The sequence below is a fragment of the Myxocyprinus asiaticus genome, chromosome 43 (genome assembly GCF_019703515.2).
Source record: "Myxocyprinus asiaticus isolate MX2 ecotype Aquarium Trade chromosome 43, UBuf_Myxa_2, whole genome shotgun sequence".
NCBI lineage: Eukaryota > Metazoa > Chordata > Actinopteri > Cypriniformes > Catostomidae > Myxocyprinus > Myxocyprinus asiaticus.
Window position 1 is genome coordinate 23,091,342 of NC_059386.1, and position 25,615 is coordinate 23,116,956.

A 25,615-nucleotide genomic window follows, 5' to 3' on the forward strand; every position below is an offset into this window, starting at 1 on the left:
GGATTTGAGGACCTGTGAAGTGGTAGAGGGAAGAGGGGAAAGAGGGAAGGATAAATAAAGAGAAGAGAAAGGGTTTTTGAAGACCCAGCATAGCTGCATGTCTATTAAAATCTGAATGGTGATGCTCTTGAGCCAACAAGAGTGTTTTATGATAAAAAAAAAAGCTATGGAAACTGTTTGAAATGGGAGCTGGACTGAGCACTGTCTGCATTTTGTAGGCATATTCAATATTCGGTTTCATTCTGTTATGGTACTGCATATTAATGATCTACATTGCAAAAAATCAGTTGATTAATCAGTATTTTGTCTTGTTTTCCAGTTAAAATACATAAACATTGCTAAAATAAGCTTAAAACTTGGTTTCAAGACATTGCAAATACAGTTTCTTGTCAAATTTAATGAGGTATATGCTTAATACAAGACAAAACAAAATGTTTTAATGGGATGAGAAAAATAAACTTTTCAAATAAAATATTATTTGAAAACAATTCTTACACAATTGTATTTTATTTTAATTTTATTTCATTTTATTTGTAATTTATTTTTGGCAAAACTGCCAATGGCCAGGTCAGTTGGGAAAATTTACCAATTACCAACTATAAATATTTCTTACCAGCCATGAATTGAATGGCTATATATTGCATTATTTTTATGAACAATAATAATAATAGTAATAATAATAATAATAATAATAATAATTTACAACATATATATACACTGGCGGCCAAAAGTTTGGAATAATGTACAGATTTTGCTCTTATGGAAAGAAATTGGTACTTTTATTCACCAAAGTGGCATTCAACTGATCACAATGTATAGTCAGGACATTAATAACATGAAAAATTACTATTACAATTTGAAAAAAAAGAATTGTGCAGCAATGACAGCTTTGCAGATCCTTGCCATTCTAGCTGTCAGTTTGTCCAGATACTCAGGTGACATTTCACCCCACACTTCCTGTAGCACTTGCCATAAATAGGGCTGTCTTGTCGGGCACTTCTCACGCACCTTACAGTCTAGCTGATCCCACAAATGCTCAATGGGGTTAAGATCCATAACACTCTTTTCTAATTATCTGTTGTCCAATGTCTGTGTTTCTTTGCCCACTCTAACCTTTTCTTTTTGTTTTTCTGTTTAAAAGTGGCTTTTTTCTTTGCAATTCTTCCCATAAAGCCTGCACCCCTGAGTCTTCTCTTAACTGTTGTACATGAAACTGGTGTTGAGCAGGTAGAATTCAATGAAGCTGTCAGCTGAGGACATGTGAGGTGTCTATTTCTCAAACTAGAGACTTTGATGTACTTATCCTCTTGTTTAGTTGTACATCTGGCCTTCCACATCTCTTTCTGTCCTTGTTAGAGCCAGTTGTCCTTTGTCTTTGAAGACTGTAGTGTACACCTTTGTATGAAATCATCAGTTTTTTGGCCAATTCAAGCAAAGTATAGCTTTCATTCCTCAAAACAATGATTGACTGACGAGTTTCTAGAGAAAGCTGTTTCTTTTTTGCCATTTTTGACCTAATATTGACCTTAAGACATGCCAGTCTATTACATAGTGTGGCAATTCAAAAACAAACACAAAGATAATGTTAAGCTTCATTTAACGAGCCAAGTAGCTTTCAACTGTGTTTGATATAATGGCAAGTGATTTTCTAGTACCAAATTAGCAATTTAGCATGATTACTCAAGGATAAGGTGTTGGAGTGATGATCGCTGGAAATGGGGCCTGTCTAGATTTGATCAAAGATGACTTTTTTCAAATAGTGATGGTGCTGTTTTTTACATCAGTAATGTCCTGACTATACTTTGTGATCAGTGATCAGTGATCATTAAAATACCAATTACCTTCCGAAACAGCAAAATCTGTACATTATTCCAAACTATTGGCCACCAGTATATATATATATATATATATATATATATATATATATATATATATATATATATATATATACACTTTATATATAATGTATTTGTAAATACTTTTTTTATTATTATTATTATTATTAAGGGTTTTTTAGTGGAAAACCAGACAAAATACTGATTAGGAAAACATTTTTTGCAGTGTATATGTTGTTGTAGCTGGATGGGGAAAGCAGGGTGTGTGTGTAATCAAAGGTGCCTTTAGCTCTGACATTAGCTAAAGTTACTTTGTTATGTTATTTCTGTGTGGGTTGATATCACTTGCATGAGCAGATATGCACAAATTCTAGAGCATTAATGAGTGTGAATGAGAAAAAACAGGGGTGGTTCTCAGGTCAGTGGATATTCGGAGCTTAGCCTATAGACCTCTGTGGATATGTATGAAATGTTCTTTGATTAAATATAAAAATATAATACACTTATAAAAAAAAGTTTAAATGTTATATCTGTGTGGTGTCATGTATAAAGGGAATCTTTAAATATTACTTTTTTAAAGTGCTCTTCTTGCATGTATGCACATATGCAGGAGTGCACTCAACAAGACAGCACATGGGTAGTAAACTGAGCCGGTATTTGGTATTATCAAACTTGTGTACAAAGACTATATATATATGTACAGTATATTACTTAATATTAAAACTGTATTTATATGTAGCATCAACTTGATACTCAAGCACTGGTACTTTTGACTCTACCAAAAGGTAATAAAAAACATTCAGAGCTTTATTGAAAACATTTGGGGCTTAAGCCCCGGTAGCCTACCCCTAGCGCCACCACCCATGCAGCTAAAAACCCTATATTAGGCCATTGCATCACACCCCATCAATGCACTAACACAGCTGGAGACTGCACACTGCAGATCTGCTGTTTATATGTATAAGTGTGTGCATCCTCTTCCATTGTAGTGATCTGTGTAGTGGTCTGTATTTAAACTCCGGGATTATCCATTTAATCAGAAGTAGAAATGGAACACTTTTTTGGCAGTTCCTGTGTTAAATCTTGCATTAAGTCAATCAATGCATGTGACACCTATTTTGTGTTTCTTTCGCAACCCTTAAAGGTGCACTCAGTAACTTTTTGCTTGTGTCATCTAGGACTTGCAGTGACACCTAGTGGTGTGGATGCAGCATAATTCAGAATCAATAGTTTTCAGTCACAAATGCCAATGTAGAAATTCACTATTCACAATCAGCCATGATTCATTTAATCCAAGAGTGAAAGTGTCCAATAACAGGCTGGTTACTGAGATTAAGCAAGTAGTATTTGACTGGTCATGTGATCTCAACATGGCAGCCCCCATGAGGGGACCCTCTCCATGTAGAATAAAAAATATTTTATAAGGTTAATGAAAAGACTGGATTCTTCATTTCATGAGAGTGCTCATGATTTTATATATATATATGTTTCAAAATTACAAATAATTTATTTAGAAGTAAAACTTTTTTAATGATGAACAAATTACTGAGTACATCTTTAAGTTAGGGAGAATGTAATAAAAATAACCCTGAAGTGGTTTATTTTGTGATAATGACCAGCTGACTGTACATTACCCTACTTATTACATGGCCACTTGCCAAATAAGTGAATATACTATATATATATATATATACACACACACACACTGTATATATATATTAGGGATTTTATACAATATAGGTATCTTGATTATTGATCAACACGGAATTTTATCGATATTCTTTTTGAGGTATCGATATATTAAAATTAGCCGACATTTAAATTAGAAGCCCAATTTGCGTGCTTTCCAATACACTCTGTTGGCCTGTTTAGTAGTCTGCCGTAATAGCATTGAGAGACCACAAGAGGGTGATGTTCCATTTACAGAATCACACACACACACACACACACACACACATGTTGGTTTAGCTATCCTTATGAGGACTCTCCATAGACATAATAATTTTTATACTGTACGAACTATAGATTCTATCCCATAACCCTACCCCTAAACCTAACCCTCACAAAAAACTTTCTGCATTTTTACATTTTCAATAAAACATCATTTAGTATGTTTTTTAAGCGATTTGAATTATGGGGACACTAGAAATGTCCTCATAAACCACATTTATAGCATAATACCCTTGTAATTACCAGTTTGTAACCTAAAATAAAGTCCTCATAAACCACTTAAACCTGCCCACACACACACACACACAAACACACACATACACACACACATGGACAAGCTGAAGAGGGACAGGAGATGTTAGTCCAAAGTTGATGATGATAAGTTTGTAGGTTAGTAAAACTGTTGTAACAAACTGAACGATTAGAAATGGCGACGTTTATTATGCAGTTTCTCTGTATGTAGCCATAGGTCTTTCATTCAAGCGGTCTAACCACAAAACAACATAATTGTATAAGCTATATGAAAGATACAGTGCATCTGGAAAGTATTCACAGCGCTTCACTTTTTCCACATTTTGTTATGTTACAGCCTTATTCCAAAATGGATTAAATTCATTATTTTCCTCAAAATTCTACAAACAATACCCCATAATGACAATGTGAAAGAAGTTTGTTTGAAATCTTTGCAAATTTATTAAAAATAAAAAAACAGGAAAAAAAATCACATGCACATAAGTATTCACAGCCTTTGCCATTACACTCAAAATTGAGCTCAGGTGCATCCTGTTTCCACTGATCATCCTTGAGATGTTTCTACAACTTGATTGGAGTCCACCTGTGGTAAATTCAGTTGATCGGACATGATTTGGAAAGGCACACACTTGTCTATATAAGGTCCCACAGTTAACAGTGCATGTCAGAGCACAAACCAAGCCATGAAGTCCAAGGAATTGTCTGTAGACCTCCGAGACAGGATTGTATCGAGGCACAGATCTGGGGAAGGGTACAGAACAATTTCTGCAGCATTGAAGGTCCCAATGAGCACAGTGACCTCCATCATCCGTAAATGGAAGAAGTTTGGAACCACCAGGACTCTTCCTAGAGCTGGCCACATGGCCAAACTGAGCGATCGGGGGAGAAGGGCCTTAGTCAGGGAGGTGACCAAGAACCTGATGGTCACTCTGACAGAGCTCCAGCATTTCTCTGTGGAGAGAGGAGAACCTTCCAGAAGAACAACCATCTCTGCAGCACTCCACCAATCAGGCCTGTATGGTAGAGTGGCCAGACGGAAGCCACTCCTCAGTAAAAGGCACATAACAGCCCTCCTGGAGTTTGCCAAAAGGCACCTGAAGGACTCTCAGACCATGAGAAACAAAGATTGAACTCTTTGGCCTGAATGGCAAGCGTCATGTCTGGAGGAAACCAGGCACCGCTCATCACCTGGCCAATACCGTCCCTACAGTGAAGCATGGTGGTGGCAGCATCATGCTGTGGGGATGTTTTTCAGCGGCAGGAACTGGGAGAATAGTCCGGATGGAGGGAAAGATGAATGCAGCAATGTACAGAGACATCCTTAATGAAAATCTACTCCAGAGCGCTCTGGACCTCAGACTGGGGCGAAGGTTCATCTTACAAAAGGACAATGACCCTAAGCACACAGCCAAGATAACAAAGGAGTGGCTACGGGACAACTCTGTGAATGTCCTTGAGTGGCCCAGCCAGAGCCCAGACTTGAACCCGATTGAACATCTCTGGAGAGACCTGAAAATGGCTGTGCACCGACGCTCCCCATCCAACCTGATGGAGCTTGAGAGATCCTGCAAAGAAGAATGGGAGAAACTGACCAAAAATAGGTGTGCCAAGCTTGTAGCATCATACTCAAAAAGACTTGAGGCTGTAATTGGTGTCAAAGGTGCTTCAACAAAGTATTGAGCAAAGGCTGTGAATATTTATGTACATGTGATTTTTTTATTTTTAATAAATTTGCAAAGATTTCAAACAAACTTCTTTCACATTGTCATTATGGGTATTGTTTGTAGGATTTTGAGGAAAATAATGAATGTAATCCATTTTGGAATAAGGCTGTAACATAACAAAATGTGGAAAAAGTGAAGCGCTGTGAATACTTTCCGGATGCACTGTATATATAAAATATATATATATATATACTGGCGGCCAAAAGTTTGGAATAATGTACTGATTTTGCTGTTTCGGAAGGAAATTGGTACTTTAATTCACCAAAGTGGATTCATTTCACCATTTTGGAATAACTTGTTGGCAATTCTGCTTGCCCTGCGGAGGTTCTGGCCATTGATTCCGGCCGAAGCACATGTTAGCTGCGAGCCACTCACATCCCGGGCAATCTCAACACCACAGCGGACGCGCTGTCATGGCAGGTTACCCTCAGGGGAGAGTGGAGACTCCACCCTCAGGTGGTCCAGCTGATTTGGAGTCGATTCGGACGGGCACAGGTGGACCTGTTCGCCTCCCAAGAATCCTCACACTGCCCGCTCTGGTACGCCCTCACCGAGGCTCCCCTCAGCATAGACGCACTGGCACACAGCTGGCCCCCTGGCCTATGCAAATATGCGTTTCCCCCAGTGAGCCTGCTGGCACAGACCCTGTGCAAGGTCAGGGAGGACGAGGAGCAGGTCATCCTGGTAGCACCCTACTGGCCCACCCAGACGTGGTTCTCAGACCCCACGCTCCTCGCGACAGCTCCCACCTGGCGAATTCCCCTGAGGAAGGACCTTCTTTCTCAGGGATGGGGCACCCTCTGGCACCCGCTACCAGACCTCTGGAATCTCCATGTCTGGTCCCTGGACAGGACGTGGAAGACCTAAGCGGTCTGGTAGACACGATCACTCAGGCTAGGGCCCTCTCTACGAGGCTCCTGTATGCCTTTAAGTGGCATCTGTTCACTAAGTGGTGTTCTTCCCGACGCGAAGACCCCCAGAGATGCGCAGTCGGATCAGTGCTTTCCTTCCTGCAGGAGAGGTTGGAAGGGAGGCTGTCCCCTTCCACCTTGAAGGTGTACGTTTCCGCCATAGCAGCACACCACAACGCAGTCGACGGTAAGTCCTTAGGGAAGCACGACCTGATCATCAGGTGCTCAAGAGGCTCCAGGAGGCTGAATCCCACCAGACCGCGCCTCGTTCCCTCATGGGACCTCTCTGTAGTTCTTCAGGGTCTACAGAGAGCCCCCTTTGAGCCTTTGCAGTCAGCCGAGCTTAAGGCACTCTCCTTGAAGACTGCCTTCCTGACTGCACTCACTTCCATCAAGAGGGTAGGTGACCTGCAAGCGTTCTCTGTCAACGAAACGTGCCTTTAAATTCGTTTAACACACACCAAGCTGTGGATTATCCCTTACATGTATATACTGTATGTATACATGTGTTCAGCTGTTTTAAGGCCGTTGTTGTTGACTTTTTGTTCTTGTGCATTATTGACGGGGGTATGGTGGCTCTATGTATAGCTTCTGTGGCCTGAATTATTGAAAGTAGTAAAGTGGGACAAGAGCAGAGGCTCTGAAAGCCATTGCAGGACCTCTCTGAACAGCTCATAACACATCTGCACACCAATCAATATTTATTGCTGTCTTTAACTGATAATTGTCGTCTGGTTTTTACTTAACCAAACATTAGATTTGCTGTCATTTTCACTATTGCAATTTGTAACTCATTAATGCTACAGTGTTTTCCAAGGAGAATCATGTACAATGTTAGTATAGTAATTTCTGTTCACACAAATTTATTTTTAAATGTTCTTGACTAGCTTCTTTAATTTGGTGAAGAGATATATTAATCCAGCAATTTGATATAAAGCTAATAATTAATTACATACTTTTACTATACACTCACTGAGCACTTTATTAGGAACATCTGTACACCTACATATTCATGCGATTATCTAATCAGCCAATCCTGTGGCAGCAGTGCAATGCATAAAATCATTCAGATACGGGTCAGGAGCTTCAATTAATGTTCACATCAACCATCAGAATGGGGAAAAAATATGATCTCAGTGATTTCGACCATGGCATGATTGTTGGTGCCAGACGGGCTGGTTTGAGTATTTCTGTAACTGCTTATAACAGTGCTATCTTCTCCTCCGGAATAGAGGCCTCCTCCTAAGACTTGCTGGAATGTCAGGCCTCATCATCTGTGGAACATTAGGACAGAGAGCAGGAGAAAACACAGAAAGAATACACAAGGCCAAATGAAACATAGTATAATATCACATTAAAGAAACGAAAATCTCTCTCTCTCTCTCTCTCTCTCTCTCTCTCTCTCTCTCTATCTCTCTCTCTCTCTCTCTCTCTCTCTCTCTCTCTCTCTGTCTCATACAATTAACAATGATTGAATAAAATAGAAACAAATGGTTATAGAATAGTTAATTAATTCTATAATAATTATAACAGATACACATGTATGTGAATAAATACAAGATCCAGTAAATGCATATTCTATTTACCCCTCAGATTACATACATGTTACTTGCACCTTATAGTAAAAGAAAAACAGAAAATGTATTAATATAATAACAATAAATGAGGACGATAAAAGATAAGGTATAACTTGTAAAAATAAAAGGATTTCTAAAATCTACCCCTTCAATACTATGCTATACAACAGTAGTCTATATTCTATTCTATTCTGTTCTGTTCTATTCTATTGAATTTACGTCCATCCCCTTTTGTATTGCTTCACTGATGTGCAGTTATCACAGCTAAGGTGAATTGCTATCACTCATATGTACAACCATCATTATTTAATTGTGCTTATTAACACACAATTAACCTTTGTGTTGATGGGGTCCCTAGCTAAGCCACACTGTATTAATCATGTTTTGGTTGAGCTGCAATACACTTCACATGGTTTGTGGACAGTAAGTAGGTAATAACGGTTTCAGATTTTTTGTCTGTATCTCATTAACATCTGCAGTGTTCCATGTCTAAATGTTAAACCTGTCTCAATAGACCTGCACTAACTGGAAAACTGTTAGAGAAGTCTGACGTGATTTTGTTGTTTACATAAAGTGGCATAAATTTAAACCAACTGGGTTTAAGCCTGAGCAGCACAGGTGGACTGAGCTATGTCAATGTTCGGCAAATAAAGTTTAGCAGTATTGGAGGTGATTCTTGATCTTGTGTCGAGCTGTTTCTACTACGAGCCGATGCCTTAATTGCTCAAGAATGCTGATGTTGAAAATGGCCACTTCTGTGTTCCAAGTCATTTCCCAACCCTGCAGAGGCTTGAAAATGCTTAAAGCAGAAAGTCTGCCCCAGTTTGGCTCCTCAATAAGCCCTTAAAATGTTTATGTTCTCACTCTCTTTACCAAACACTGTAGTGCTGCCCTACACCACACACGCACACACTCACACACACTTTATGCTAAATTTGGATTCAGGGAAAGCATCTTTTCTCTTTCTCTTTCTTTTTAGGCTCAAAAACACTCCTAAACTATGCTGTAGTATACAGTACTATGTTATGCTATACCCTTATATATTATTCCATATTACTATAATATACTGTGCTATACCATGCTATTTTTTACTATACTATATTGTGTTCTACTACACTCACTGAGAACTTTGTTAGGAACACCTGTACACCTACTTATTCATGCGATTATCTAATCAGCCAATCTTGTGGCAGCAGTACAATGCATAAAATCATGAAAACAATCTCAGTGATTTCGAGCGTGGTATGATTGTTGGTGCCAGATGGGCTGGTTTGAGTATTTCTTTAACTGTTGATCTCCTGGGATCTTCACACACATCAGTCTCTAGAGTTTACTCAGAATGGTTCCAAAAACAAAAAACATCCAGTGAGCGACAGTTCTGCGGACGTAAACCCCTTGTTGATGTGAGAGGTCAACAGAGAATGACCAGACTGGTTCGAACTGACAGAAAGGCTACGGTAACTCAGATAACCTCTCTGTACAATTGTAGTGAGCAGAATAGCATCTCAGAATGCACAACATGTAAAACCTTGAGACGGATGGGCTGCAACAGCAGAAGACCACGTCGGGCATTTTATTAGGACCATAGTGTTCCTAATAAAGTGCTCAGTGAGTATATATTACACTGCTCTATGCAACAATATTCCACACTTTACTGTGATGTACAGTACTATGCTGTGCTGTACTTTACTATACTATTTTTTTACTAAACTGTACTAAAGCATTTCTTACGTTACTGAGTTATACTATTTACTATACAAAACTATATTTAAATTATTCTACATTTGTGGTGTGCATACATTTTATTATGTTTACTGAGAGCTGTTTCTGCGGTTGATTATGTAATGCCATCACCTGCGCTTGGCCATGCCACGTGAATTTAGGCTGGCTGAAAGAGGCCGGTCGTGCTCTGCATCAGTGCGTTCAGGAGCACTTAGACACTGATAAAGCTCGAGACGAGCAGCAGCCACTTCAACCGATTGTGTCTGGAGAGTGAAATAATGAACACAACACACAGTCCTTGGGTGCCAATCTAAAAGCTTCTCCTATGCAGTTTTATCAATATATGATCGTCCTGCCCAGCCAGGGGTTTATGTTTCTCATAGCTATTAGTCTGAGTTAAGATCCAGAGATGATGTCAATGTAGATTTGCAAGCATGTTGCTCTTATATTTTTTATCAGTTAAAGGGTTAGTTCACATACAGATTTAATTCTGCCATCTTTTACTCACCCACATGTCATTCTAAATCCGTATGACTTTCTTTCCTCCATGGAACATAAAAGGAGATGTAAGGCAGAATGTTAGTTACTGACAGCTTCAATCACTTTTCATTTTCATGGTATGGAAATAAAATCATGCACTGAAAGTGAATTGTGACCGAGGCTGTCATTCTGCCTAACATATCCTTTTAGTGTTTCACAGATAAAAGAAAGTCCCACAGGTTTAGAACAACATTAGAGTGAGTAAATGTTGACAGAATTTTCATTTTTGGGTGAACTATCGTTCTTATGTTTCTATTGAAGCTCTGGTCCTCTTGTCTGATCTCATCTATCCACTTCCTATTGTCTTGTCCTCTAATTAGCACTAGAATTGACATGAAGAGACGTGTTACTCCAAGAGCCGAGTTCCCCCTGCTGCCAATAATCTCATTAGCAATCTGTACTGTGCATAAAAAAACATGCCCTTGTTTTAAATGTACCATGTCCGTCTCCAGCATAAAGAAACAAACTTCCATACAGAATATTCTGTATCACAATTAGCTCTTTTGACCACATTTCCTTTTCCTTACAGTGGATATGCATGCACGTTTTCTGGGGCATTTACAGTACGATTGGTATGTAGTAAGCATTATACAGTAAGGCTACAAATGAAAGGAGAACCAAAAATGCATAATTTTGTGTTTTGTTATTGGGGTAGTTATTGGGCTAGTCATTGGACTTTTGTCACAAAGACTTGGCAACTGGGATCTGTACAGTTAGATAGAGTGCTGATGAACTTGAGAGTTCTGTGGGTGTAAATCTGCATATTATCTGCAAATGAATGAAAGCAATAGCTGTATTGATTTATTTTACCCTATATTGAGAGCTTTTGACAGTTAAACAAATATTGGGTTCAGAATTCAGCATTGGTTTTATAGAATTCATGCCCTGGGCAATGTAATATATTCACAGCCACTAAATAGGAGCTAAAATCTGAGCTTGTACTGCAGTATGCAAGGCTGTTTTAAAATGTATGACTTGTATTTCAGCAGTGTCATCCTTGTTGGAAATTGGAGTCAACTTTCTGAGTGTATATGTCTCAGGGGATGATATCTTTATGATTAACTTTTTGAAATGGACAATATTGGACAATATTGCGCTTCATCGGCCAGGGAGACATTAAACTTGGCTTTTGCTCATTTACGTTCTGTTTGCTTTTTATTTCCAACCGTTAAGCTGTCAGATTTTGAGAGAACACTGCAATTATCTCTCTTAATCTCCTTAGTGTTTGTCTGCCACAATGTGATGGATGGCACAAGTAGATAATTGTATTGCTTCAGCTAGATGACACAATTTTGTTGTTGGTCTTGCCTATGTGTTGCCTTATGAATCTTTGTTCTGTTCCAGAGCTGCCTACGGAGGGAGCATTTAAGGGCACCATACAGTATGTACACATTTAAGGCAGCTTCATGGAGAAGGCAATGTGAGAGCATTGTGATGACATCAGAGTATTGCTAAAGATAGTTCTTCTGTGTAATTAAAAATGTGATATTTTACACAACATGTGTTATTGGAGCATAGGCAGCCAAAGATCAGGCCAAGTTTGAATGACACCTTAGAAGACAGATGCCTAACTAAGCAGTAGACTACGAGGCAGCTTACCAGGCTTTACAACAGAGCTCCTGTGGTGGTAATGCTTGCAGTATGTACTTGAAAACAAAATGCATTCATTAGTATGAACTCAGGCTGCCTGTGTAACTTAAAGTTCAATTACAGAGCTGGAGCTTTTAATTAGTTTTTTTTCTCTCTCTCTCTTTTTTTCGCACCACTGTGCCGTGTGCTTTTCAGTGTTCCCTCTGTGACTGAGGCTGTAGCTCTCGAGGTGGGAGATGTATTCATGTAATTAGAGGCAGTGCGCAGTAAGCAGGGGCAGCCTCAGTCTCTGCTGTCGATCGATCGTTTGGTCGCAGCAACAGGCTGACTGCATCTCCCTGGGGATTTGTGTAGCAGGCCATCTCTGAATGCTAATGCATGTGTGATAAGCCTCATGGTCTCCAGCTGAAAGAATTTGTGTGTTGGTGTGTATACATGCTAGCCCACCTTTCATTAATTGTTACGTTTTTAAGGATTTTTTGCCGTTTCGCCCTCAAGCTGATGAGTTGATAGGAAATGTGTTCCCAAATGACAAATGTTGACAAAAGTGTAAGCAAGAATAGCCACCCTGATGCTAAAATGTATTATTATTATTATTATTAAAGAGGATAGTTCACCCGAAAATGAAAATTCTCTCATTATTTGAGATGTGTATGACTTTCTTTCTTCTGCTGAACACAAATTAAATGATGAGAGAATTTTCATTTTTAGGTGAATTTACCCTTTAAGAAAGACATATCATACCGTAAGTAATCCATTTGTAGGTTAATAAAAACATTGCTCTATTTGTTTGATTATCTGACCAGCCAGACACAGCAATATTGGCTCAACCAGTGGCATTAATTTGGGGTGGGGCTATCTTTGCTGCCCAGTGGAAGGTGGGGGGAAACAATAAAGATGTTTATATTTCCATTTGGTGTGATGATAGTGGCACAGAAATTATACTCTTCACCATTAAACTCAGCAAGTACTCTATTGAAAGTGTTCATTTATAAGACAGTTGACACTGATTTTCAGCACCTTAGCGAGAGAGAGAAAGAGAAAGTGTGTATGTATCAGTATCTCAGTCTCTCAGATGTGGCTTCTTTTATTCTTTCTGACATTTAATAGTGATATATTCAACACACACCCACACATGGACACAGAAACACAATTTCTCACTTTACACATGTAAAATATTCATATTGAGAGTAATAGTTGACATTATTCTGTCATATTCAGTGTAATAGTGTGGATTATATCTCAAAGACATAACACTACACAAGGACATGTATCCACTCAACTGAAACTTGTCCTGCTGTGTACATAGCAGTATCAGGGATTAAGCTATGCATGTGTGTGTCGTAGGTTTGTGTGTTTGGTTCGTATCTAATTTGGGATATTAACATCAGTATGTGTGTATGAGAAAGATTAAATGACAGTTCCATAGACTTCAGTTCTGTTACAAAATCTAGTGAGCTGTCTCACTGCCTACATAGGCAGCTGCCTTCAAAGCATCATTCTAATGGTCATGGGACCTCATACACAACTGTTACATCCTCGCCAGTCTAGGGTTGAGAAGGAGTAACAATTAAATAAAGAATCAGAAATAGTCCATCTTCCATCCCAGCACTCCAGACAAAAAGTAAAGCAAACTGACATTGTAACAGACAAAAAGACTTCAGGAGGGGGCTAGGCCAAAAGAACAAGCAAAGGAGTTGTCTCTGGAAGGGGAAGTAAATTACCTGAAAAAGCAAAGAAAAATAAACACGCACTACACAAATACGGCACAGGAGACTTGACTCAATTGAATTTGATGTTAGCATGTTGCTAAGCTAAGGACTTCATGCTCTAATACGCATAAAAAATACACAGCAAAGACAAATATTGGTTCATTTTTAATTACACTGAACTATTACACTGAACTATCAATGCTGAAAAGTCAATGCTAAAAGTGATTAGGGTTGCACAGTTTACCGGTACTAATGAAGTATCGCAATACCAAACAAATTTAAACGGTATGATATCATCTTGTTGCTAATTTCGGTACCATATTACAGTATTTTGTCAATAATAATTTGAGATGAAATCAATGAAAATAAATTTGAAAATAAAATAAAAGACCTCTGGATATAGCCAAGTGTGATCTTTAAACAGCAGAGGGATGTAATTTAATAAAATAATTTACAGTGACATGCGCTGCATGCTACAGAATGAACAAGAGGTTCCGCTCTGCTCTGTCATATGATTCCCACACACACATGCGCACGCACACACAAACGCAACACACCCTGCTTGTGCTTAATTTTCATGCATTGTGTTTAGAGTATAAACGGCTGTTAACACTTAAAGGTGCACTCGGTAACTTTTGTCTCTGTGTTATCTTGGACTTACACTGACACCTAGTGGCTTGGATGCAGCATCATTTAAAATCAATAGTTTTCAGTTTCAGATGCCATTGTAGAAATGTAGTATTCACAGTCAGACATGATTACTTTAATCAATGAGTGAAAGTGTCAAATAACAGGACGGTTACTGAGATTAAGAGAGTAGTATTCGGCTGGTCATGTGATTCTAACATGGCAGCCCCCATGTGCGGACCCTCTCCATGTAGAATAAAACAGCTTTTATAAGGTTACTGATATGACTGGAGTCTTCATTTTAATGTGAGAGCTCATGATTTCCTACATATTGCAAAATTACAATTCATGTCTTTAGGAGTTAAACTTTTTTAATGAGGGAAAAAAATTATTGAATGCACCTTTAAATGAACTCCTCGGGTGCAGTTTGGAGATTTTAGCTCGAGAGTCACGACGGGAGTATCCCAGCATAAATGGGATTCTTGATATAACTAACCCATAAAAACAGGAAGAACTCAAAGGTCTGTCAAAATAAAAGTCCGCTAACATGAAAGCTCTATTCAAATGGATGCATGAAATTGAAGACAGAAAAATATAACTATTCTATAAAAATGTAATGTTCAAAAAGTAGCAATAACATTCATAATAACAATTATGTAATATTAAATGGTTGTATTATTATTATTATTATGTGCAAGCAATATCACAAACGCAAGCAGCTTTTTTTTTGTTTTGTTTTTTTTCATTAATGTTTTCATTAATACTGTGAAGCTATGTTTTGCAGCATTTTATTTTACCAAAAATTAAATGTAAATGTTTTGGTAAAAAAAAATAAAAAATAATAATTGATATTTTTATTTTATTAAAACTGTATGTATCAATTTGATTAAACACCATTTGATCATAACATTTGATTAAAACATTTAACATGGAATAAAAATAAAATAAAATGGAAAACGCATAATTTGAATCTATAAGTCTTTATGCAGTTATTTTAATCAAGTCATTTTCTGTGTAATTCATAAAAAATCTGAGGCTTTTAATTTTTTGAATATATTATCGATTTAGTATCGATACCGAGGTACCAGGGCTAGCATCATACACGAAGCCAAAATGTTGGTATTGGAGCAACCGTAAAAGTGATGCTAATCAAAAGTGATGCTAACTTAGACGAACTTAGGCCAAAACGAGCTATCAAAGGAGGCAGCATGATTAAGATGCCTACCTTTTGGAACTGTTTTTGTGTCCGGAGTGTTAATGATACCTTAAAATGCTGCCTTTCATCTCATCAATGGGTCTGTGTATTGTGTACAGTATGTGTGTTAATGCAGTTGTATTCCATTGCATTGTGTGTTTTTGTTGACTGTGTTATATTGGAGTTGTGTTCATCATCATGGCATCAGTGAGCTCAGTGGTGCCCATCATGCTCTGCTGTATCCTGTAATAAAAACTAGGCCAGTTCATGCATCTCCAATCCACTCTGATCTTTATCTCTCTCTCTCACACACACACTCTCTCTCTCTCTCTCTCTCTCTATCTATCGCTCTCTTTTCCTCTTTTCCTCTCCCTCCATCTCTTTCTTTCACCCTCCCTTTATCTCTTTTCACAGGCAAGCCCTGCCCCAATTATTGTCAACGCAGACACTTTGGAATCTGTACCTTACGTGAGTTTTCATTTTTCATTTATTTATTGTCATTTGTGCCCTTGATCTTGTTGTGTGTGCGTGTGGGCGGGTTTGGGTGGTTTATGAGGACTTTTTTTTTAGTTAACAAACTAGTAATTACAAGGGTATTATGCTATAAATGTGGTTTATGAGGACATTTCTAGTGTCCCCATAATTCAAATCACTTAAAAAGCATACTAAATCATATTTTTTTGAAAATTTAAAAATGCAGAAAGTGTTTTATGAAGGTTAGGGTTAGGGTTAGGGGATAGAATCTATAGTTCGTACAGTATAAAAATCATTATGTCTATGGCGAGTCCTCATAAGGATAGCCGCACCAACATGTGTGTGTGTGTGTGTGTGTCCCAATTGTGAGTTTGCAAATCACCCACTTCAAAAAATCAGTGCCCATGCAGCATAATCTGTGTGTGTGCAGCAGAGTGATCATTGAGTGGTGAATGAATTTAACATCACTTTTTTGCATTTTTTTAATTTAGTGTCATTTATCAATCTCCATGCTGCACAAATAAGGTTGCCCTATTCAATGATTGATGACTTTTCATAACTAAACCAGATAAAGAGGCCAGTGATTAACAGCGGGTTAAGGACAAAATCTTTTCTTTAAATATTAATGTTGGTCTCTGCAATGTTTTAGATGGAATGCTTGACAGAGATTTGATGCTTTTAAATGAATGGTTTGTCTTGACAGGCAGGTCTTGGACCAAATAGACAGGTGGCTTTGGAAAAGAGAAATCTATGCTCTTTTCCAAAACATAGTGAACTTCCTGCCTAGACACCATTTTAAGGCATCATTGGCACACGAAATGAAGCCTGTTCCAAAAAGTTTTGCATTCCCTCTTAATTATTTTGGGTTCCCTCACAATAACTTTATTCATCCCTCATGAAAATTAACCATGTTTTTACTACAGTAACCATAGTTGTACTATGGTATCACTTGTTCTGAAATCATAACCACTAAATTTACCATGGTTTTACTATAAACATGGTTACAGTTTTACTATAGTAACACTATGGTTAATTTGTGGTACAAGTAACATGGTTTTCTGAAACTATCATTCCTACCAAAAAATAAATAAATAATTGTTTTAATTAGCAAAAAATAAATAAATAAAAAAAACATTAATTAGCCATGTTTTCACTGCATTAACCATGTCTGCAGTAACAATTTGATGTTATTTATTATTATTTTATTTGTTAAAAATTTTTTTTGGTAGAATGATTATGATTTTGATTACCATTGTTTGTTTTTTCTTTGTCATTGGTTTTACAACAAATATTGTGGTTAAAATATGGTTATTGAAGTAAAACCATGGTAAATTTTGTGTTAACGCTGGTTTTACTACAAATACCATAGTTGAACTGTAGTAAAACCATGGTCAATCTTTGTAATAAAGCTATTGCGAGGGAACGCTAAACTTGTTGCAAGGAAGCGCAAAATGTATAAATATATTCCCTCCCTGTCCTCTAAGGGGCTCCGTGGTGATATAAAATGGTGATTATAAATAGTATTTCATTAAATACCTGTATTACATGTGATACTAAAAAATATTGCAAAAAATAGTTCAATTTAATTAAAAATGAATTCTTTTACCTAATGTCTGTATGCGCTATATGTATTTTTGCTTATTAGAGGTTGACGTTGTTAGCTTAGCAACATGCTAATGTCAAACACTAACCAAGTGTGTGTCAAGTAACCTATGCACTTCGCATAAGGATTACCTATGTAGAGCGTTCCATATCAGTCAATTTTGTGGTTTTATTTTGTTTAAGGTGCTGCCTTAGAAATCAGCTGCCTGTTCGGGAAGTACATTACTAGTTTTTGCAACAGAGCTACAGTATACAGATAGATGTGGGAGAGAAAGTGATGAATTTAGCTTGTGAAAGAACAGGTGATTGGTGTACTGAATGAATGAAAGAGCAGAGTGGGGGGAGCTGTATTGAATCAGACACTAAAACAGAATGATAAGCAGGCTGCATAAAATACAAAGAGTGTATCGCACACTAACAATATAAAAAAAATCCTTCCATTCCTGCTCTGTTTCATTAGGGATCTTTCCTCCAGTGAACAGACCTCTCACGCATGCACTTCACGATCACAGAGGATAATTTCATTTGTTTCTCGATTCTCTGCCTGCATCTCAGTAATGAAATATTAATATCAAGGCATATCCAGATGACTGGGGACACGGCATATTTTTGTCAGAGTGCTTCCATCAATAACGACAGATCAGCCTTGACATCCAGAAACCAGTCGAGCATTTAATACCATTAAGACAGTTTAATTGCCTTTTTTTTTTCTTGCCATTCTCAGTTTAAAGCCCACTGTGGAGTGATTATGATGATTATGAGCTGCTTTGAGCATCAGCTTGTCACTAATTGAACTTTGATAGTTACTTTAATATCATAATTTAATACACTAATAAGAGAGAACAATAGAGAGAAGACAGGGTGTTCAGGAAAAGGAAAAGAGTAATAATGGATTGCTCCAGTAAAGCAGGTGTTCACTCTGTATTTAGCCTATAAACACATTCTAGCTGTTTCAAACCTAGTGAGCTGCCACGCTGCCAACTGCCTACATAGGCAGCTGCCTTCTAAGGCAGGATTCAAACCCTCCTAGAAACAAAAAACAGCGTAAACCAGCCTCAGCTGGTTTTCTGGTTTTTGCTGGTTTCCCAGCATGGTTAGGTTAATCTTTTTGGCTGGTTTTAAAGGGGGGTTGGACTCTTTTTAATAGGCCTATTTATTAGCTGAGCACCAGACTGGTCATGTTGGGAGACCAGCAAGACCTGTTGAAGACCAGTGTAGCCAGACTGGGAGACCAGCTTAATTCAACTAACACCATCTTAAACCAACTTAGGTTGGTTCTATCTTGACTCATCGCATTGCATTCTGCCATTTTACATGCGATGCTGCCTTGCCTGTGCTTTGCTCTCAAAAGCTCGGTAGTGAAAAAGATTCATCTACCTCCTTTCACTGAGAACTGAACTGAAGAAAAGGCATTTCTATGATGTTAAAAGTGTTTTATATGTCGCCACTGGGTTTTACCATACGCTGAGTTTTAGAATTACGTACCTAATTTGTCGATGCTGTGGGAGCTAGAATTGTGTAACAAATCTAGCAGTAAAATTGTTCAGTGTGATTAGGGGTTTTGGAGGCATGCTGTTTCCATGCTTGGAACAGGTGTGTTCCTGCACATCCCATTGAGTCGTTGCTGTGGAGGTATAAAGACCTGACGCTACCCTTGAGAGAAAAGGGAGAGGATGCTGCAACAAAGCCAGCAGGGAGGACCGATGCAAAACATGCTTATTAAAGAGGCATTCATCTGACACATTAATCTGACACATGCACACCTATCATGTACACACACTCACTCACCCAGCACAGTGTCATCTGTTCACTTTATTAAAAGAAGCTTCAGTTGCTTTAGTGAGCAGATTTGCCTCAGGTTAAATACTATGTGTGCTTTGTGCTGTTTATCAAGGAATTGTCAAGGCTAGGTGAAAATCAAGCTGAAAAACAGTCATGAAAGAAATGAGAAACTTCTCCTTCCTAAATATCCTAAAGCTTCTGAAAGATGTTGAAGAGATGCTAGAACTTGTGAAGCTACCATTAAAGCGGCATAAAGCCATATTTCATTTGACCCAAATGATAATGAGAATGAGAATGTGAGGGATGGAAGTACTGTCTGTTCAATAGGCTGTGTTGTAATGTTTTACAAAAGCCGATGAAACAAATAGTTTTTCCAAACAATTTCCAGTCTGACAGCTTTTCTTTATGGTATAATAAGCAGAGTGGAAATGTATTTATAATGATATAAGTAACATTGGTTCCTCTATTTTAAGTGGCCTGCTATCAGGGCAGCAGAGTTTATGTTGTCACTTATTCAACAGTACTCTTGACTTCACCAGTGTCAAGACCTGTCAAGAGCTCTGTTAAACCGTGAGCCAGCTCGTGTAGTGACTCCGAGGAGACCACTTAGTGCAGAGGAACATCAGTCTCAGGTCCAACTGCCCTGGACTCCATAGAACTATTCCATGTTCTTTGTAGCTCTGTTCCAAACCTAGTGAGATGCCTGCAAAGACAGTATTTTAAAGTGTCAGGTGTGCTTCAGATTTAAAAGTTTTTCCTTACATTTCCATACAGTGATGTTAAAAGTACCGGTACTTCAGTACCAATCCGACACTAAAATAAAAAAGATGTAACGAAACCAGTGTTTCTACAGTACCGGAAGTACCAAGCATCAACTCAATTCGGTCCCTGTGCGCTGTCTGACTGACAGATGGCTGCTTACAAATGCACAAATACTGTGACTCTTTTACACTGAAATGGACAATTAATCAAATAAAAATTGCGATATGTCCTAATGTGATTATTAAACCACAAATGGGTGTGATTCAATAAATAAATGTAATCTACATGTACAGCATGCTGCAAAGTTAATGTGTGAATCTGCTCGTATGCTGAAAAAAACACATTTTATGAGCATTGCACACTGCTTATTGTAGTAACAAAGCGCTCATTCTGCAACACCTGCAGACTGTATATTTATATAATTAAATCGCAGCATTTTGCTCTTCGATAATTACACTAGGTCATATAACCAACGTTATATCTGGAAGTGTAAATCTTCCGTCAAGATCACAGAACCAGAAAAGCCTTCACGTCAAAATAAAAGTTCGATTAAAAATGAATGTGTGAAATTTAAGAAATTGCGACAGATATATATTACTATTAGTATTTAGTTTTTAGTCTGTTTTGCAATTCAGTGTGCGATTAGCAACTTTTGATTTTTTTATCTACTAGTGTTTAGTAAAATTTATTTTTAGTATTATTATTATTATTATTATGTTGAACCTGTAACTCACAAGCAAGAGTGCTGTTGTACTGAATAGAAGTTTTCATCAATGTGTTCATTAATAATGTGATGTTCTGTTGTGCAGCACTTTATTTGAGAAAAATAAGACCAGTGTTGTATTTTAGATTAAGTTGTAAGGAAATTTACTGAAGCATTTGACAAAAAATTCATACAAATAAAAATATACGTTTTTGTTTGAAAAGTAATTGTTCTATTTTTATTTTATCAAAGTTTGGATTAATTTGATTAGACACAGTTTTGATGATGAAATTGAATTAAACTTTAAAACATTTAATTCGGAAATAAATGAAAAAGTGGAATTTGGGAAGAAAATAAAACTGAGCTCATAGGGTCCTACTTAAAAAAAAAATTAAGCAAAGTTTACTTAACTGAGAAACACTCGAATTAAACATGCTGTTGTTTTAATTAATTATTTATATTTAAATTTTAAATTTTATTAGGCTAAAGGAGTGTGTTCAATTGCATATTACCTATTTTTTCTGTGGCATCAAAATTGGTATTGAGAATCGTGAAATTTTACTGGTAACAGTACCGACTACTGAAATTTTGGTAATGTGACAACACTAATACCTTATTTGGGTTTACTTCTAAGGCAGCACTGTATACTGAGCTGTCCCAGAATACATTTTAGCAGGCTATTTAACACTATTACATTTTAAAAAGTTTCCAAATGAGCAAAAAAAAAGACACTTGACAGTGGCCCTGTCCCAAATGATGCACCAACGTGTGGACTCAGATGAGCTAATATATTGCAGTTGGAATATTCATAAACAATGAATATCCAATAGACACATACATTACAGTTTAAATACAATCTAATTAGCAATTAGACATTTTTCACATTTCCGGGTTTTGGAACAGGGAAGTAAACTATTGTAGGGTAAACTTCTATAGTGGTGAATGGGAGACCACAGCAAATATTATTTTTGTTTTCCCATTTGATCCAACAGAAAAAGAAAAAAAAAATCAACTACTGTGTTTCCACGACTCAGTGGAAAAATAAATAGAGAGTGATGGATTAAGACTGTTAGAAGAGAGATGCCAAATTTCTAAACTAATTCCAGGTTAATATAACAAATATCATAATGTTATAAATGTACACTAAATAATTATAAAAAATGGAATATATAAAAATGAAACATGTCATAGCATTCTTGAGAGTGCTCACAGAGTCTGTGTAGCTGTTAAATAACACATCCTTCTGGCTTCAGCAAAGTGACCCCTTCTGCCTACTTTTAACTGCACGTTTGATTCCATTAGCTGTCAGGAATAACAGTGATTAGCTCGTAGTGCTAATTGGTCCACGTGGGTGTGTATTGTGGAAACTGACTCTTATTATGTTGAAGCCTGAGGGATACTTCGTGTTTAATCACAGAGATGGGCGTAAAAAGTTGCCAGCCCAATTGCCAGAATTCTGGAGGGAACGGAGAACTTGTTTTGTGTGAAAATGCCCAGTGTGTGCATTGTAGTCAAACAGTCATCATGGAAACATGACCCACTCTGTGTGGTTTTTGTTCAAGCTGTGTGGTTGAGTGCATTTGTGCACATCGTATGTTTGTGAGTTTGAGTGTTGCCACATTAGCAATGACTCACCAGTTTAATGTGAGCCTTTACACCCCGGATACTGCATCGTGAGCGCCGTCCCCTCCCCTTTCCACCGACCACTCTGCAGCTGCACTTTCCTCCGGTCTCCAGCGTCTCACATTTGCAACGCTATGCGACTCAGAATGCTAATGCCACTCAAACCCCAATAATTGGGTCACTTCTTCAGGGAGAAGATGAAAAGGCCATGTTTTTCCTGACCTTATGAAAAGTTCTTGCAACAGTGATATTTGAGTGATTATCAGTGTCTTTAAGGGATAGTAGAACCTAAAATGTAAATTATGTCATCATTTACTCACCCTCATTTGTTCCAAACTCATATGACTTACTTTCTTTGGTGCAAAGAAAAAAAAAAAGAGACGTTATAAGAGATGTTATTCTGCCTGACATCTCCTTTTGTGTTCCATGGAAGAAAGAACGGAATAACAGGGTGAGTAAATGAAGACACAATTAAAAAATGTTGGGTAAACTGTCCCTTTAAGTTTGCCGATATGGGCTTTTGTCATCTTCAGAAGATGATGAGAGCTGCCATTGTTAATGATCTCATTTACTCAGTGTTATTGACTTCTCTTGCTCATCCATCAATTATCACAATCTCCCTAATTGTGTTTGTAGCGATATTTAGCCTCGGAGGGCAGTGGTGGATGCAGGATGTTCTGAAGAGCTTTCGCACGCATGCTGAGGAAACTGCGGAGATCCGTCTCGGCTTCTGCTGCTCTGATTAGTTAGCCTCAAACAGAAGCAGTTGTGCACACACTGAGAATAAATAACATTCTTGCTCTGAAAATAAACAAAATGGCCGCATCAGACGCCTGGGGAAGAGAGGATTAGGTGTGAAGGAGAATAGATAAAGGTTTTATCTTAGCACATATGACCAGCTGACTAAAATGATGTCGAAATCTACCTGCATGACTAAAAAATACCAGCCAGAATCTTAAAAGAATCAAAGGAATGATTTGGGTTCTAAACACAATCAACTGTAATAATCGATCCCTCTGTAATAAGCGATTCTGTCAAATTTTTGTGTATAATCACCTCTAAACTATATAACTGACCTGTATCCCAGGCAATCGATTTCCTACTTTTGCTTCTCTTCTCCCATATCACTCTGTTGTCTCTTTCTTCTCACATAAAAAATATTTTTTTAACTCAAATCAGTATTTCATGTCCATTTATTTATTTATTTGGTAAGTAGTCATGTGAAAAGATAATGGGCCCTATTTAAAGAGTACTAGCTCTAAGAGCAGCGCTGTGCCATAAGTCATACACGCAAAGTCTGTGGGCATGGCGTTTTACGAAATTAAGTTTGGTGAAATTAAGTTTGGCGAAATTACGTGTGTACAGCGCTAATGGGCTGGGTCAAGTGCAATTTAATTCTGGCACAATCTGTGTCCTATTATACAGTCCATTCCCTCTCTAGCACCAGCGATATGAACAAAGACAGTACATTCATAAGAAGATGGTAGTGTAAATGGACTGCATGCAATGAATCAGAAGAATAGAAATATGGACTTGCTATGTTAGGCATATTTCTATGACAGTGACAGGCTCCTTTTATACACATGGAAAATGTGGTTCTCGTCAGAATTTGGATTTATGCTCTGTTAAATTATAGAGAATGTAAGTATTATTAATCATTTTCATCTACTGACACACATTTAATGTCTTGTAATAACAGTGATTGTATCGGAACACGCTTCACTTCTACTGGTCGATTTCGAAAAACTGATTATTGAAACGAAGTGAAAATATAATCAAAATAACTACGTGGTAAAAAAAATCATACCAAATCCAAACATTTTACTCTCTCCAACTTCTTTCACCAGCCCCTTTTGCAGTGACTTAAAAATCACTCTAAGACAACAGGTGGAAAATTACCAATATAAATTTGATCATAAATACAATTGTAAATAGAAATATAATAAAAAATGAAAAATAAACCATGACCTATAGATACTTTAACAGAAATCTCATAAATATTTGTTTCATTAAAATGGCTACAAGAGTGATCATCATGGACATAATTTGACATAATTATTTTCAGAGTTCAGACATGGACTTTATTACCACCTGCTAGTGGAATCTCTAAACTGCAAATGCAGGAACTGAGTTTAGACTTTATGCTACAAACAGATGTCTCTTTGAAACGTCTTAGTGCAATGACCTATTTCTCAAGAAAATAACAAATTGCAATTTGCATCACTTCATTAACATACATGACACCCATAGTTTGTGCACATACACCCACAGATAGTGCAAACACTCCCACCCATGGCCTTTTGCGCTGGCACAAAAATTGTGCTTAGATGTTGCATGGTCGTAGCGGTGCGCTTAGTGCATTCATGAAAATAGAGCCCAATGTGTTCTACAGTTGGTCATTATTGCAAATTAAACCCCTTCAGGGTGATACAAGACCTTATTTTTCAATAATGACTGACTGAGTGTACATGATCACTTACTTGCTTTATGCATCATGTTTTAAAACCTGAAATTAAAATTTGATGCTTTAAAATGGTATCTTTCTGATCTGAAAGCAAACAGTCCTACCGGCCCATCTGAAGCTGTTAAAGTCGAACATGTTTTTATATTCTCAAATGATGAATGTCTGAGAGTAGCTGTGCAGGTTTTTAAAAGCACTTTAGTATTTTATTAGAGCGCAGTGTGTTCATTGCTTATTAAAGTATAATTAAGAGGAAAGTCTGCCATCACAAAGATGACCCTCATTTGAAGTTCAACTTGAAATTGGATTAGTCCTCATTTAATGCCATTTCTAGATGTACACTCGGTATAAATTCACCTCTGAAGGGCTGCTCGAGCCTATGTGTCTGATCTAGAGACTGGGTCTTTTGAACAAGCAGGTAAATGAATATGGATTTTAGTGTCCAGACTCTGATTTATCCTATTACAGTTGACGAGGTGAGCTGAATATATATGAGACTCAATATCTGCTTGAGATGTATGAAAGAGCAGTTCCTCTTTTACTCAAGGAATGAGTTGAATGCTGAAAACTCTT

At 37.5% G+C, this 25,615-nt stretch overlaps 1 protein-coding gene across 4 annotated transcripts in view; it reads left to right on the plus strand.

Annotated features, from left to right (window-relative positions):
• LOC127433917 (disks large homolog 2-like) overlaps positions 1 to 25,615 on the plus strand; it is a 303,885-nt gene that overhangs the window by 172,756 nt on the left and 105,514 nt on the right. For all 4 annotated transcript variants that reach the window (XM_051686267.1, XM_051686270.1, XM_051686268.1 and 1 more), the window contains one exon: positions 16,050 to 16,103. In XM_051686267.1, the coding sequence (XP_051542227.1) occupies positions 16,050 to 16,103 (54 nt within the window). The remainder of the gene's footprint in view (positions 1 to 16,049; positions 16,104 to 25,615) is intronic.